Below are 16,382 nucleotides of genomic sequence, written 5' to 3'. Positions count from 1 at the left end.
GATGTTAGTTTTGATGTATGATCGCAGGTTTTTGTGTAGCAAGGAATCAGTGTCTGGGTAAGTGCATCTTTGTTTCAACTGCCAACAGAGACAAGAGTGTAAAATGGAGCCGGATTGCCCAAGCTCAGATTCTGGCTCTAATACTTATTAGCTGGGTGACCCTGAGCAAATTATTTAACCTCCCTATGCCTTGGTGTATTCATCTGTAAAATGAAAGATGATATTCTCTACCTACCACATAGGGTTGTTGTTAATACATGTGAATCACCTAGAATAGGCTTTAAACATATTAAATGCTCAATGAATGCTAGCTATTATTATTCCCATTTCTACAGAAAACAAATGATTACTAATAAAGACATTTTTCAAAAATGACCATTTTAGATGGCAGGGGTTGGCTTGGTTCAGATTTTTTGCTTAGCAGAAAGACAGGGACTAGAACTGTATTTGCTCATATTGTGCATCAGAAAACATTCTTATATTGTTCTGCTGTGTGTTTTCACCTGCCCCTGCATGTTTTCATCGGTTACTCAGCTGTAGTCTTTCAAGAGAGATATTTGTGCTTCTTTGTATGAAAGAAACCTTACATAAAGCTCAACTAAAGCTATAGGGAGGAGACAAAGCAAAGATTTCTTAGATTAGTGTATTTTGCAATCTAGCTTTGAATAGTAAGGATGAAGCATTGATTTCTTTTTTTTCTTTTTCTTTTCTTTTTTGAGATGGAGTCTTACTCTGCCACCCACACTGGAGAGCAGTGGCGCGATCTCAGCTCACTGCAACCTCCACCTCCCGGGTTCAAGCAATTCTCTGTCTCAGCCTCCCGGTTAGCTGGGATTATAGGCACCCTCCACCACGCCCGGCTAATTTTTTTTTTTGTATTTTTAGTAGAGACAGGGTTTCACCATCTTGGCCAGGCTGGTCTTGAACTCCTGACCTCATGATCCAACTGCCTCCACATCCCTAAGTACTGGGAATACAGGTGTGAGCCACCGCACCCGGCCCTGGGGCATTGTCTTCTATCTCCTTTATCTTCTCATTGCATAATCTTGTCTATTTTTTTGGGCAGGGGGAGCAGGGGGAAACTTGAAAAACTTGACTGTCCAAGTGTGGCATTAGCAATTATTTGAACTTCATATCACGACGAGTTGCAGGTTACTCATCGCTTCTCAGGGTTATTTTTGTTTTAGTTGTATTGTGTAATTGTGGTTGATAAAACAATCGTTTGATTAATCTGAACTTATCCTGGCTCTGGTTGCACACATTCCTAACTGTAATGTGCCCCTCTGTGAGATTGACAGGGATTAAGCTCTGCAGGCACATTATCCACAGCTCTGTCTTTCAGCTTTGGATGTTTTTACACAAAGTTCCATATTGAGATGAAAAGGGGAAGAGTGGGTGGGGCTAGAGAGATGCTTAGATAAGTTGAAATGCTTTTGAAAGGACTGGTATGTATAACTTGAGTAGGTTTTATCTTCAAGTTAAAGTGGGGTAGGAAGATGGGAATTTTGCCTCATTGCTCTTCAAGTCAAACTTAGATTGCTGAGAGACTTCGTGTACAAACACAAGCGTTTGCTGAACATGTTCCTGAATTAAATGTGAGGGACGGTTTGGGAATTAGAAATCTTCTGGGACAGTTTATGAGTTTAAACAGCTACCTGAATCTAAAGTTTCTCCAGAGCAATTCAAGTTATTTCTCTCCTAGAGAAAGAAAAAAACGTGTAAGTATTCTATGACATTTTTAATTTAAATTTTTGGTAGTCTGCAAGGTTTATTGAGTACTCAAGGTATGACGAAGAAAATATTGATATCTAATAAAAGCTTTTTTTTTTTTTTTTTTTTGAGAGACAGAGTCTCGCTCTGTCACCCAGGCTGGAGTGCAAAGGCACGATCTCCACTCCCTGCAACCTCTGCCTCCCAGGTTCAAGCGATTCTCATGCCTCAGCCTCCCAAATAGCTGGGACTACAGGGGTGTACCACCACGCCCAGCTAATTTTTGTATTTTTAGTAGAAATGGGATTTCATCATGTTGGCCAGGCTGGCCTGGAACTCGAGACCTCAGGTGATCCACCTGCCTCGGCCTCCCAAAGTGCTGGGATTACGGGCATAAGCCACCACACCTGGCCTCAAAAGCTTTTTTACTTTGGATCAAAAAGGGAATGTTTGATCCCTAAGCACTAATAATAATAGTTTTATAAAGCAATAAAGTGTGTTGGATATTATTGACCACCACCACACAGGTGTAGGTATATTTGTATTTCTTTTTTCTTTTCTTTTCTTTCTTTCTTTTTTTTTTCTGAGACAGAGTCTCATTTTGTCACCCAGGCTGGAGTGCAGGGGCGTGATCTTGGCTTACTGCAACTGTTGCCTGTGTTCAAACAATTCTCCTGCCTCAGCATCCTGAGTAGCTGGGATCACAGGCGCCTGCCACCACGCACGGCTAATTTTTTGTATTTTTAGTAGAGATGAGGTCTCACCATATTGGCCAGGCTTGTCTCGAACTGCTGACCTCAGGTGATCCACCCACCTTGGCCTCCCAAAGTGCTGGAATTACAGGCATGAGCCACCGCACCCAGCCATATTTCTATTTCATAGTTTAAATATCTGAAGCTTTGAAAGTTTAAGAAACTTCCCATGGTCACAAGTCTAGTAAAAGATTAAGGTGGGAATTGAAAAGATGAAGGTCTGTCTGTTGCTAAACATGTGTTTTATTCTTTCTGGGGGTAGGCATAGAACTTCCTGTGATAATGTTCTATATCTCTGTTACCAATACAGTCCCCACAATATGGTGGCTATTGCACACATAAAATGAAACTAGTGTGACGAGAAACTCAATTTTTTTTTTTTTGAGACAAGTCTTGCTCTCTGTTGCCCAGGGTGCAGTGCAGTGGCGCAATCATAGCTCACTGCAGCCTTGAACTCCTGGGCTTGAGCAATCCTCCCGCCTCAGCATTCTGAGTAGCTAGGAGTGGCTTAAATGTAAAAATTTAAAATAAATTTTAAAAGAACTTTTGTAGGGACAGGGTCTCATTATATTGCCCAGACTGGTCTCAAATTCCCAGTTTTAAGAAATTCCCCGCCAAGGCCTCCCAAAGTGCTGGGATTATAGGCATGAGCCACAGTGCCGGCACTAGAAATTTAATTTTTAGTTACATTTAATTTTCACTAATTTAAATTTAAAGTTAAATAGCCACATGTAGCTAGTGGCAGCTGTATTGGACAGCATAGCTATAGGACATCACACTACCTTGTCTATAAATGCTTAAGCTACCGTGATCTCATGTATAGGACATCTGGGTATCAAAGACAGAAAAATGTGAAAGTGTAGTTGGAGGAAAAAACACATTTTATCCAAAGCAAAGTTACTTTTCTTTTCTTTTCTTCTTTTTGAGATAGAGCCTCACTCTGTCACCTAGGCTGGAGTGCAGTGGCATAATCTTGGCTCACTGAAACCTCTGCCTCCCAGGTTTAAGCAATTCTCTGCCTCAGCCTCCTCAGTAGCTGGGATTACAGGCACCCGCCACCATGCCTGGCCAATTTTTGTATTTTTAGTAGAGATGAGGTTTCACCATCTTGGCCAGGCTGGTCTTGAACTCCTGACCTCGTGATCCACCCACCGCAGCTTCTTAAAGTGCTGGGATTACAGGCCTGAGCCACCGCGCCTGGCCAAAGCAAAGTTACTTAAACTGCAGTATTTAAAGGGAAATAGACCTAAAAGTTATAAGACTCATACAAGTTAGGTAAGAAAAATTTCTTTTAGAAAATGTCTATTGGCCATTTCACTTAAGGATTATTAATGTATTGGCAATGTTGATTATAAGGGACACAGCAATTTGAAATAGGGGGAAACAGTGTGCCCAGAACTCTGTTGTTCACTTTGGGAGACCGAGGTGGGCAGATCACCAGAAGCTAAGAGTTTGAGACCAGCCTGGCCAACATGGCAAAACCCCATTTCCACTAAAAATACAAAAATTAGCCAAGCATGGTGGTGCACACCTGTAATCCCAGCTACTCAGGAGGCTGAGGCATGAGAATTGCTTGAACCTGGGAGGCGGAGGTTGCAGTGAGCTGAGATGGCACCACTGTGCTCCCACCTGGGCAACAGAACAAGACCTTGTCTCAAAAAAAAAAAAAAAAAAAAAAGAAAAGGCCGGGTGTGGTGGCTCATGCCTGTAATTCCAGCACTTTGGGAGGCCAAGGCAGGCAGATCACCTGAGGTAAAGAGTTTGAGACCAGCCTGGCCAACATGGTGAAACCTTGTCTCTACTAAAAATACAAAATTAGCTGGGCCTGGTGGTGCATGCCTGTAATTCCAGCTACTTGGGAGGCTGAGGCAGGAGAATCACTTGAACCCAGGAGGCGGAGGTTGCAGTGAGCTGAGATCACACCATTGCACTCCAGCCTGGGCAAAAAAAGGAAATTCCATCTCAAAAACAAAACAAAACAAAACAAAACAAAAAAAACACACATTGTTACTGCAATTTTCAGTTCTTTCGGCATTTTCCAACCTGGGGAATCATAAATTCCTCAAATAGTAGGGACTGAAGAGAATGTTTACAATGAAACTAATGAACCAGTCTTTTGGATGGTTACTTTCAGGTGTCTCCTGCCTCCTGTTACCTTGTTTTCCAGGAATGACTTTAGAGCTGAATATTTACAGACTGGAGTCTTTAATGCTCCATAATTAGTAAGCAGAGTATGTCTCCTCCAAACAGCAATATGCAAAGAATAAAAAGGTATCTACTTAATACAACTCTAGATGACAAGCCCTTTTTTGTCTGACTTCTGGATTTAGTGGTTTGTCTGAGTCCTCTCCTAGACCTGCTGACTTGACGATAAAAATCTCTTTTCAGTAGAGACTAGCTTTTCACACTTGTTTAATTCTCCCTCTTTTGGTAACCAGTTTACCTAGACCTTTTTTTGTTTGTTTGTTTTACAACTAAATATAACATCATTGTCCTGTGGAAACCCTTTTGTTTATGCTGGATCAAGAAGGTATCTCTAGGTGTTGTGACCCAGACAGGGCACATGGCTCTCCCTCATCTCTCTGTGTGCCTGCCTGCAGAAAACCAAATTACAAACATGGGCCCTGCAATCAAGTTGCATGGACCCTCTCTCCTCCTGACTGTGCAAGAGTTACTTAGCATTTTTTGCCCTCAGTTTCTTCCTGTATAAAATAGGGGTAAAAATAGTTTCTACCTGATAATACTGTTGTGAGAATTAAAAGAAGTAATCCCAGAAAAGGCTTAATGGTGCACACTCAGTAACTGTCATTGATCATTTTTTTCCCCTTATTTACATCTCTACATGTTGGTGATTTTAAAAAATCATTATTTTATTTTTTTCAGTTCCGGGGTTCATGTGTAGGATGTGCAGGTTTGTTACATAGGTAAACATGTGCCAGGGTGGTTTGCTGTTCCTATCAACCTATCGCCTAGGTATTAAGCCCCGCATCCATTAGCTCTTTTCCCTAATGCTCTCCCCCACTCCCTGCCATCCCCCGATTATGTTTTATTTTTATGTATGTATGTATGTATGTATTTTGAGACAAGAGTCTCCCTCTGTCACCTAGGCTGGAGTGCAATGGCATTGATCCTGGCTCACCGCAACCTCTGCCTCCTGGGTTCAAGCGATTCTGTAGCCTCAGCCTCCCGAGTAGCGGGAACTACAGGCACCCACCGCCATGCCCGGCTAATTTTTTAGAACTCCTGACCTCAAGTGATCCGCCTGCCTCGGCCTACTAAAGTGTTGGAATTACAGGCATGAGCCACCACAGCCTATTATTATTTTATAACCACAATCCCCATCTTCACCAGACTATAATATGACTTTTTTTATGCAAAAAAGAAACATGCTCCTCTTTTTTTGGATGGAGTCTCACTCTGTCGCCAGGCTGAAGTGCAATGGCGTGATCTTGGCTCACTGCAACCGCCGCCTCTGGGGTTCAAGCGATTCTCTTGCCTCAGCCTCCCGAGTAGCGTGCGCCAGCACACCCAGCTAATTTTTACATTTTAGTAGAGACAGGTTTCACTGTGTTGGCCAGGATGGTCTTGATCTCTTTTTTTTTTTTTTTAAGAGACGGCGTCTCGCTCTGTCACCCAGGCTTGAGTGCAGTGACGCAATCTTGACTCACTGCAAGTTCCGCCTCCCGGGTTCACGCCATTCTCCTGCCTCAGCCTCCCAAGTAGCTGGGACTACAGGCGCCCGCTACCAGGCCTGGCTAATTTTTTGTATTTTTAGTGGAGACGGGGTTTCACCGTGTTAGCCAGGATGGTCTCCATCTCCTGACCTTGTGATCCGCCCACCTCGGCCTCCCAAAGTGTTGGGATTACAGGCGTGAGCCACCGCGCCCAGCCTGCTCTTGATCTCTTGACCTTGTGAACTGCCCACCTCGGCCTCCCACAGGGTTGGGATTGCAGGCATGAGCCACCGCCCCCGGCTGCTCCTCATTTTTATTATACCAAACATTTTATAGATTCCTCTCCAATGGGTAAGGTTAATGTTTGTCTCTACTTGAGTTTCCACCTAACATTTGTTGAGGCCTCATCATGTGCTATGTACCATATTAGACACAGAGAACCCAAAAACGATTGAGACATAAATGCTTTCCTCCAGGTCCTCATGTTTACTGGACAAGATGATGCAGAAACAGATAACAAATCTGGCATTCATTCAAAGAGGTCACTTCCCAGTAGGTCTAGTATTATCAAAATAACTTCCAGCAGGGATCAGCTGAAATTGGATGCCAAAGGGTTGCTTTTTGTTTTCTTGTGTGGGGAGGGGAGGGTGGATGTTAATAATAGGTTAGATATATCAGACATTCCATCTGCTGGAGTTCATATGGTTTAATAAGGTCATTCATACCTTAATGTGAATGAATTATTTCTTATCTGAGATAATGATTTATCTTAATAACTTTTAATTTAATTTTCTTTTTTTTCAGATATGGGATCTCATTCTGTCGCCCAGGCTGGAGTGCAGTGGTGCATTCACAGTTCACTGCAGCCTCAAACTCCTGGGCTCACGCAATCCTCTTGCCATAGCCTCCTAAGTCTCTGGGATTACAGGCACGAGCCACTGCACCCAGCCTATCTCAACTATTTTGAGAGTGAAAACTTTGGTTTGAGGGTGATTTGGTGGCCTAATGCATTTGAGACAGGGAAGACACCTCGTGGGTTGAGCACAGTGGCAGCTTCTGGAAAATCAGAAGGCCCATGAAGGACTGGATATGAGTGGAAAAAAATCAGAATACTCAACTTCTGGTCCGTTTGACAATTATGATCATTTACTGTCTTTGTACTTCTCATCTATAAAATAGGGAGAGACAGGGGAAGAGACGCTGCTGGACTGGAGTGATGGGCTCACAGTCTCAAAGCATTATGCCTGTGCGAGGAGCCTTCGAGATCACCCAGTCCAACATGCTCATTTCACAAGTGAGCAACTTGCTACTTATATGAAACAACCTGTTCAAGGACACACTGCTTGTTATTGAAAGAACCGGCAAGTTACTAAACTTTCAGGACTGTGTTCATCTCTAAGGTACCATTTCATTCTATATCTAGTATTGTACAATTATATTTTTACATACATGTACTATAATATCTAGTATTTTAAAATTTTATTTATATATGTGTCCTACAATATATAGTAGTATAAAATTATATTTTACATATATGTAAAATCATGTAGATTTTACATATGTGTAAAATCATGCAGAATCATGCATGACCTTGAGACCGTAAGTATATTCTAAATTATGCCCACTACTATTTTAACAGTGTTTATTTTATTGTAGTCTAATTATTTGAAAATGATATTGGAGGTACAATGTGTGTGTCCCAGGCCCATTAGCCCATTATTATGCCTTGAGGTTACCTCATTTGTGTTATCCACATAATTATGTATCAGTGCTTACTGGCCAGACAGTAGCCTCGCTTGAGGTGTCCCCAATTATTTCTGAGGATTTATCTGGTTCTTCCTCTCTGACTTTTCGCCTTACTGCTACAATGCTGTGTCTGCTGCTACTGACTAGCATGGGTCATGAGATGGTTGCCCTGCTAGGCACACCTATTTCCATGACTGGTGCTCCCTGGAAAGGGGACACCCCTTGGAGAGGAGACTTTGCTTTCCTAGAGTCTAAGGACTGTATTTGTTCTTTGGGGAGAGTGGAGGTCTTCATTACTGCTGTTCTAGACATTGGCCACAACAGAAACCACTTGGCTTTGTGTGTCTTTTTGCTTCCATTGTTCCTGCCGACACCACAGACCCTCACCATGCCTTGGAACCAGAGCACCAAGCTCCGCCTGCCCCAGAGAGAGATGGAGATGACAATTTCAACCATACAGGGCTTTCACAGGGATTAGAGATGATGTATACAAATGCCTGGCAGGAATTCAGTAAATGAAAACTCTTATTATTTTAGATTTCTTTACCACTGAGGTAAGAGCACTGCTAGGTAGCTGGGTTGATGCATTTGGATGTCATTTTCTTCAATTTTCAGTATTTGCTTTTTGCTTCAGGTGTGCTTCGAGTGTGGTAAATTAGCCAAAAGGTGATCATGAGGGGAGGAAGGAGTTTACTCATTCACTCATTAATTCATTTGTTCATTCAGCAAACATGTATGATAGAACATGCTGCTAGAAGAAAACACCTGAGACCTGATAATTTATAAACAACAGAAACTTATTTCTTTTTTTTTTTTTTGAGACGGAGTCTCTGTCGCCCAGGCTGGAGTGCAGTGGCGCGATCTCGGCTCACTGCAAGCTCCACCTCCCGGGTTCACACCATTCTCCTGCCTCAGCCTCTGGAGTAGCTGGGACTACAGGTGCCTGTCACCAAGCCCGGATAATTTTCTGTATTTTTAGTAGAGATGGGGTTTCACCGTGTTAGTCAGGATGGTCTCGATCTCCTGACCTCGTGATCTGCCCATCTCACCCTCCCAAAGTGCTGGGATTACAGGTGTGAGCCACCACGCCCGGTCAACAGAAACTTATTTCTTACAGTTCTGGAGTCTGGGAAGTCCAAGACCAAGGTCCCAGCAGATTCTGTGTTTGGTGAGGGCTGCTCTCTGCTTGTTGCTGTGTCCTCACATGGCAGGAGGGATGAACACTGTGTCCTCACATGGTGGAAGAGACAGAAGGGCAACAGGCACTACGGTGCTCCCTTCAACATTTTTTTTTTTTTTGGAGATGGGGTCCTGCTATGTTGCCCAGACTGGAGTGCAGTGGCTGGTCACAAGTGTGATCATAGCCCACTATAGCCTTGAACTCCTGGCCTCAAATGATCCTCCTACTTCAGCCTCGCAAGTAGCTGGGACCACAGGTCCACACTGGTTCCAGTCTCTTTTATAAGAGCACTAATCCATTCATGAGGGCAGAGGTATGATGACTTCATTACTTCCCCAAAGACCCCACATCTTAATACTAGCACATTGGGTATTGGCTTCCAACGTATGAATTTTGGAGGGACACAGACGTTCACACCATAGCAATAGGTGAGAGAGAGAGAGATAAGACTACACAAATTGCAGCAATACAAAACTGTAAGTAAAGTTCTTCTGAGGTTCAGAGGGAAAGATATAACTCCTGGCTGGGAAGATAGTAACAACTAATACTAATATAGCAATTTCAAAGAACTTCCACGTGTATTTTAGAATTTGATTCTCACAAAACCCCAGTGATTCAGGATCCTCACTTATAGATGAAAAGAGGATTCAGGGCAGATTATTGACTTGCCTGGGCTTGATCTGATAGGATTCAGCCCTGAGACCTGAGTTTTCAGATTCTGAAGATCCTTCCACAGCACCATGCTGGGAAAGCTTCATAGAGAAGGTGACCGCATGGGATGAGTATTCAAAGAGGAAGCGATGTTGACAGGCAGAGATGGGGCAGGGCCATCTGAGCAAGTCAAACAGCAAAGATGTAAAAAGTGGAAAGGTTAAGATATGCTTGGAAAAAGGTGAGCAGAACATGTTAGCTGAAGCGTGAGTCACGTGCAGGGCAACCAAAAATAAGAAAAAGTATCAGCCAGGCACGGTGGCTCACGCCTATAATCCTAGCACTTTGGGAGGCCGAGACGGGCGGATCACAAGGTCAGGAGATCGAGACCATCCTGGCTAACACGGTGAAACCCCGTCTCTACTAAAATACAAAAAAATATATATATATTAGCCGGGCATGGTGGTGGGTGCCTGTAGTCCCAGCTACTCGGGAGGTTGAGGCAGGAGAATGGCATGAACCTGGGAGGCAGAGCTTGCAGTGAGCCGAGATCGTGCCACTGCACTCCAGCGTGGGCGACAGAGCGAGACTCCGTCAAAAAAAAAAAAAAAGAAAAAGTATCTTGCACTGTGGCTGCATCACATATGATCTCAACCACTAGACAGTTTATTTATTTATTTTAATATATATATTTCTTGAGATGGAGTTTTGCTCTTGTTGCCCAGGCTGGAGTGCAGTGGTGCGATCTTGGCTCACCACAACCTCCCTCTTCCAGGTTCAAGTGATTCTCCTGCCTCAGCCCTCCAAGTAGCTGGGGTTACAGGCATGTGCCACCATGCCCGGCTAAGTTTTTGTATTTTTTTTAGTAGAGACAACATTTCACCATATTGGTCAGGTTCGTCTTGAACTCTCGACCTCAGTTGATCCACCTGCCTTGGCCTCCTAAAGTGCTGAGATTATAGGCGTGAGCCACCGAACCTGGCCCTAGACTGAGTTTAGAAATGACTTGACAGACAATGGCAGAGGGGAAGGGTATGCTGATTGGGAGCAGAGGTGAAGTCTGGAAGATCTGGAGAAATGAGTCAGATTGCTGTGGAGGGATTGGGGAGGCAGGCGGACTGCCTAGGAGGTGTTAAGGTAGTCTTGTGGGTGGCATGGGAAGAAGAGAGAGATGCCAGAAACACTGAGTGGTGAATTAACATGGTGACTAGTTGAGGGAGTTGAGGGAGAGACAAGAAGTAAAGATGGCTCTTAGCTTGGAGACGTGTCCCTGGAAGAATGGTTATGCCAATAACAGAGTGGTGAGTTTGCAGAAAGAAGCTGACTTAGGAGGCAAATCATGAACTCCTTTTCCCGTCTGTTATGCTTGTGTTGCCTATGGCATACTGCTACCTGACTGACTGCTGGCATGACTCCCCATGCCTTGGGAAGGTGGAGAGCGAGTCAGAGGGTTTGACTGACCCCTGGGCTGAGGACCCTTCCTTCCTGTCTCCCCCGAGACCCCCTAGTCCTTCATACATGTGCCTGATGAATACAATGCTTGGTATATGGTAGACACTTACAATATGTGTGGAAAATAAATTCATTTAAAATAAGAGCTGTCGAGAAGTTTCAGGCCAAGAGTGATGATTAGGGTGAGGCAAAAGAGAAGGAGATAGTTGCTAACAATGAGAAACACCAAATTTGAGTCCCTGGAGGTGGTCAATTCCCAGAGATTAAGGTCTCCAAGGTCTGGTGCAGGCTTGCACTTTTTACCACTTGAGTGGTAAAAAACTTGATGAAGTTAAGGATGTAGAAAGACTGTGGTGTCAGGGTGCCACATTTGTGGATGCTGAAGTTACCAGGGATACTGGCAAATAATAAAAATGACTAAACTAGATCCAGGCAAAAGGGCGGCCCTGCTTTGGACTGGGCGTGAAGAGAGGTGGCATAAGGTAACCTGAAAAGGGAATACCTACTAAAAATAATAGAGACCGAACAACAGTCTGAAATTTTCTCTTACATTTAGTCAAGGAGAATGGCAAACACACAAGTTCTGTTTCCTTAAAACCCAGAGTTGAGCTAATGTATTCTTTCTTTTTTCTTTTTTCTTTTTTTTTGAGACAGTCTCGCTCTGTCGCCCAGGCTGGAGTGCAGCGGCACGATCTCAACTCACTGCAACCTCCACCTCCCTGGTTCAAGCGATTCTCCTGCCTCAGCTTCCCGAGTACCTATGACTACAGGCATGCACCACCACGCCCGGCTAATTTTTGTATTTTTGTAGAGAAGGGGTTTCACCATGTGGGCCATGTTTGGCCAGACTGGTCTCAAACTCCTGACCTCAGGTGATCCTCCCACCTCAGCCTCTCAAAGTGCTGGGATTACAGGCGTGAGCCACTGCGCCCCACCTAGCTAATGAATTCCTTCTAAACTCATAGCTGGCGTGTGTGCGCGCGCGCGCTTTTCCCTTCAAATGAGTGGTTAGACTAAGATCAGGTGTTGCAAACTGAGGACCTGATATTCTGAAGTGACTGAAATGCTTAAGTCTATTAACAAAATGTGAATTAACATTTAAAAATAAAGAGAAAAAGAATCTACCTTTTTGGTGTTCCTTGAAAAGTGGAATCTTCTGGCAACACTGGGCCACGGTCCAATATGACTAGAGTATCTGAAGCCTGTGTTTATCAAGAGGCCACACCCCACCACTCACAAGACGAATGCCCCTGGACATAGCTTTGCCACCAAAGGCTTCTGAGGGCCTCAGGCTCTTTAAGGCCCTTTTGGTTTAAAGATTGTCCTTTTTGATCCCGTCATGGTATATTCCTACCAACTTTTGACTTCAGTTCAATTAAATTATAAGTACTACAACATTACATACCTGCTCATGTCTACCATAGATTCTGAAAATTAATTAACATACAAGCTAATGAAGCTTACCTGCTCCAGAAAGCAGCTTTTTTGTTTGTTTTTCGTTGTTTTGTTTGAGACAGAGTCTCTCTGTGTCACTCCAGGCTGGAGTGCAGTGGCGCGATCTCGGCTCGCTGCAACCTCCGCCTCAACCTCCGCCTCCCGGGTTCAAGCGATTCTCCTGCCTCAGCCTCCAGGCGCACGCCACCACGCCCGGCTAATTTTTGTATATTTAGTAGGGAAGGGGTTTCACCATGTGGGCCATGGTTGGCCACACTGGTCTCGTTCTCTTGACCTTGTGATCCGCCCGCCTTGGCCTCCCAAAGTGCTGAGATTACAGGCGTGAGCCACCGCACCCGGCCGAAAGCAGTTCTTTATCAGTGCAATCCATCCAAATTTCCCTGTTTCATTCCTTCGATGCCCCCGGAGGGAGTGGGAGTGCTACACAGGAGAGTGTGCGGACCAGGGCTTGGCTGCTGCCTGAAGGCTAAGATTATGTGTGGTGGTAGAACAAGAAGTGTTGGGGGCATGGAAATACAGGGACTGCCAGATTGAAGGTTGCAGAACCGGGGTTGGGAGGATGATGAGAAACTGGGCGACACTAAAGCGCCACTTCAACAAGTATTTATTGCGTATCTACGACGTGCTAGGCATTGTTTTGACACTAGAGATTCAGCAGTAATTCAACCAAAGTACCTGCTCTCATTGAGCTGAATTCCCGTGCAGGCAGCCAGGTAACGTACGTAAACACTCGTATCACGTAGATACACATGTACATGTCAGCTAGAAATAAATGCTATTTATAAAACTGAAGCAGAGCATGGACACAGCGAATGAAGGTGGCTGCTATTTGGGAAGACCTCCAAAAAAGCGAGACTGCGAAGCACCCGCGGTTGTTCTTTTTCTGATTTTCTACCTACCCGCAGCGAGGTGCGCTCCCAGAAAGCTCCGCCCTCTTCCTCCTGATAGGGCGCAAGGTGCCAGGGAAGCTCCCCTCTCTTCCCCGCCCAGAGGCGGCCTTGTGGGGGCGGAGCTTTGCGCCCAGCAATCTGAGCGCAGCGCGCAAAAAGCCGCGCGCGCAAGGGTCCCGGCATTCTCCTCGTTCGCACTAGGCGTGGAGAATTACCCCAGGCGAATCGTGGCATGCTGGGAACTGTAGTTGACGACCGCTTCCCCCGCGCCTGAGGGGCGGTAAAAGCCGCCAGGTCCGGCTCCATTTCTGACACCAGACTTGCAGCACTCAGGGGTTGTGGAGTGCCCTAGCAGGGGAAGAGGGCAGGGTCATCCCGAGAACCAACCGGCACGTCCAGCCCGGCGAACGCCCAAGCCGGTCGCCGCCCCCGGTCACGTGTCGCCAGCCTCCACGGGCGCGCGCCGCTCTCAGCACCGTTCCCGCCCCACCCGGCCCGGCAGTCGGCCCGCGCCTCCCCCGGCGCTACTGCCACCTCGCGCTCGGAGGCGTCACGGAACGTGCTCTCCTCTCACCCTCCCCCCTCCTGCTCTCCTCCTCCTCCCCCTCCCGCGCCGAGACTCGCCGCCGCCGCCGCAGCCGCAGGAGTAGCCGCCGCTGGAGCCGCGCGCAGCCATGGCCGAGAACCCCAGCTTGGAAAACCACCGCATCAAGAGCTTCAAGAACAAGGGCCGCGATGTGGAAGTGAGTGTGCTTCCGTGGTCTCGGCCCGCCTGGCCGCGCCGGGCCGGCGACGCGGGGAGGGGCGGGGGGACGGCGCCGGGCTGGTTCTCGTCGGCTTGTGGTCGGCCAGAGTTGGCCGCCGCCTCCCGTCACCGCGGCCCCGGGTTGGGCGGAGCGGGCGGTGAGACGCGGGCCGGGCTGCAGTCATCCTCCGAAGCTGCCGGCGCGGCGACCGGGAAATGCCGGGGTTTTCGGCCCCGTCACGCGGGCGCGGCCTTGTGTCGGCGAGGAGGGGATGTGGAGCTGAGGCGGGGTCCGCGGGCCGGGGCCGCCCGAATGAACGGGGATGCTGCCGCCCCGGCCCGCCGACCGCACAGCCGAGGGGGCGGCCGCTGCTTGCGCCCGCCGCTGGTGCAACCTTCCGCCCGATGCAGCCCCCTCTGCGCCTCCCGCGCGGCTGCACATGGAGCCTCGCCTCTGCCAGTCCCGGCTGCTACCTTCTGCTAGCCGGGCCCAGGCGGGCGGTGGCGGCCCGCAGAGGGGGGTGGGGACCAGCCGGGTAACTGACTTGTTTGAGGGTGATAGATGGGGGAGGGTAGGATGCGCCAGGACCATTTTCTTATATTCCAGTGCTCGTCTTTGGACTAGTCGTGCCGAGCTGTTCTAGCTCATACTCCTGCAACTGCTGGCATTTGGAGCGAGCTGAAGGTGGACAATAGTTTGCCATCTATTGTGTTCAGGCTTCGGAAAAGAGGTTGTTCTGACCTCCGCTCATAGGAGTTGTTTTCTTAGCCTTTCTTGGAGTGGGGTGTGCATAGAGTGATAATTTCTTTGACACGTTTTACTAAAATAAATTGGATACATAGGGTTCATACGTCCTCTTACGTATCTCTTGCTCCAAGCTAGTAGAATTTCCAAGTGGTTGCAAAACTAAACATTCATCGCGGTCACTCAGTTAGTTGCTACTCAGCATGTTGCCATTGTCTCATTAAGGTGACATTAGCAGGTACTATTTGCAAACTCGGCTTGTTGAGGCAGCGCTAGAGGTCTCTCTGCAGCTACTGGAAACAGTAAGTATAATGCACAAACTTCACTGGGACCGTGACCTTTGGATTTGTTAGGGGGAAAATGGTTTTAAGGCCACAGCCTTCTTTTCTAATACTAGCCGACATGATTTGCAGTTTTGTAATTTTTGGTAAGAAGCTGGTGTGATTAAAAGGTGTGTATTTTATCCTATCTTAAGGAAGATTGTGGGGGTAAATACACCATTCAGCGTTCTATTTTGTAGAGAAACAGACAAACTCAGGCCGTTTTTCAGAGCTACAAAATTAAATACTAGTAGGAAAAAACCTAGGTAGATATCCGTGGAATTCCCATTTAAATGAGTCAAAGATCATATATTCTTTCCTGGTCATGGTTAAATATCCTTTGTGAGAAATACATCTAAGCAAAAGTAAAACTTGGGAATAGACACAAGAAATTTTGGAACTGCCTCCTGTTATCGGTCCGCTTGATGACAAGTGCTAATTTTGAACTTTTCCCATTAGGAGTTTTTCTTGAAGCCTACCCTGTTCCAAATAAAAATGTATTGAAAAATACTCATATTGTTTGTACAGAAGAACCAGTAACATTCTTCCTTCTCTTGGATATTGGTACAGGTTTTTGTTTCATTGTTTACCTCTATTATTGTGTTATGGTAGCTCAGTGATACTTAGTAAGGACTCCTGCACATAATAGGTACAAAACAAATATTTGCTGATGATAAGAATGTAACCAGTGACTTTTAGATGCATGAAAGAGAGCATGGTTGCTAAGCCATTCAGCCTGGTGTTGGTCACAACATTACATTTCTCCGGACTCTACAGGGTAACTAACACATGAAATAGACATTCAAATGGTAGTTCTAATGTGGCAGACACTGTGTTAAGAGCTTCATGATACCTTATTTAATCTGTGTAACAAGTGTATGAGTTAGGTGTGGCATTATCCCCACTTTACATGAGGAAAGTATTTTTTGAGACGTAGTCTTGCTGCTTTACCCAGGTTGAAGCGCTCAGGCACTCCTAGCTCAGCTGCAAGCTCAAACTCCTAGGCTCAAGGAATCTTCCCACCATGGCCTCCCAAGTAGCTGGGACTACAGGCAGACACCA

At 46.1% G+C, this 16,382-nt stretch overlaps 1 protein-coding gene and 1 long non-coding RNA gene across 6 annotated transcripts in view; both read left to right on the top strand.

Annotated features, from left to right (window-relative positions):
- Positions 1–12,289, top strand: part of LOC103214431 (uncharacterized) — a 56,199-nt gene extending 43,910 nt beyond the window's left edge. For 3 of the 4 annotated variants that reach the window (XR_489530.3, XR_012092543.1, XR_012092541.1), the window contains 2 exons: positions 6,941–7,536; positions 11,820–12,289. This is a non-coding gene — a long non-coding RNA (uncharacterized lncRNA). Of the gene's footprint in view, positions 1–6,940; positions 7,537–8,261 lie in introns of all 4 variants that reach the window. The other variant, XR_012092552.1, reaches the window with a different exon arrangement.
- Positions 12,290–13,741: 1,452 nt separating this feature from the next.
- KPNA3 (karyopherin subunit alpha 3) overlaps positions 13,742–16,382 on the top strand; it is a 96,484-nt gene continuing 93,843 nt past the window's right edge. Inside the window, exon 1 of one of the 2 annotated variants that reach the window (XM_007960416.3) lies at positions 13,742–14,253. In XM_007960416.3, the coding sequence (XP_007958607.1) occupies positions 14,185–14,253 (69 nt within the window). In that variant the 5' untranslated portion in view covers positions 13,742–14,184. Of the gene's footprint in view, positions 14,254–15,214; positions 15,303–16,382 lie in introns of those variants that run through there. The other variant, XM_007960417.3, reaches the window with a different exon arrangement.

This window comes from Chlorocebus sabaeus, chromosome 3 (genome assembly GCF_047675955.1).
Source record: "Chlorocebus sabaeus isolate Y175 chromosome 3, mChlSab1.0.hap1, whole genome shotgun sequence".
NCBI classification, from domain to species: Eukaryota; Metazoa; Chordata; class Mammalia; order Primates; family Cercopithecidae; genus Chlorocebus; species Chlorocebus sabaeus.
Note: the sequence above shows the minus strand (reverse complement) of the source record. Positions and strands in the feature narration are given on the sequence as shown.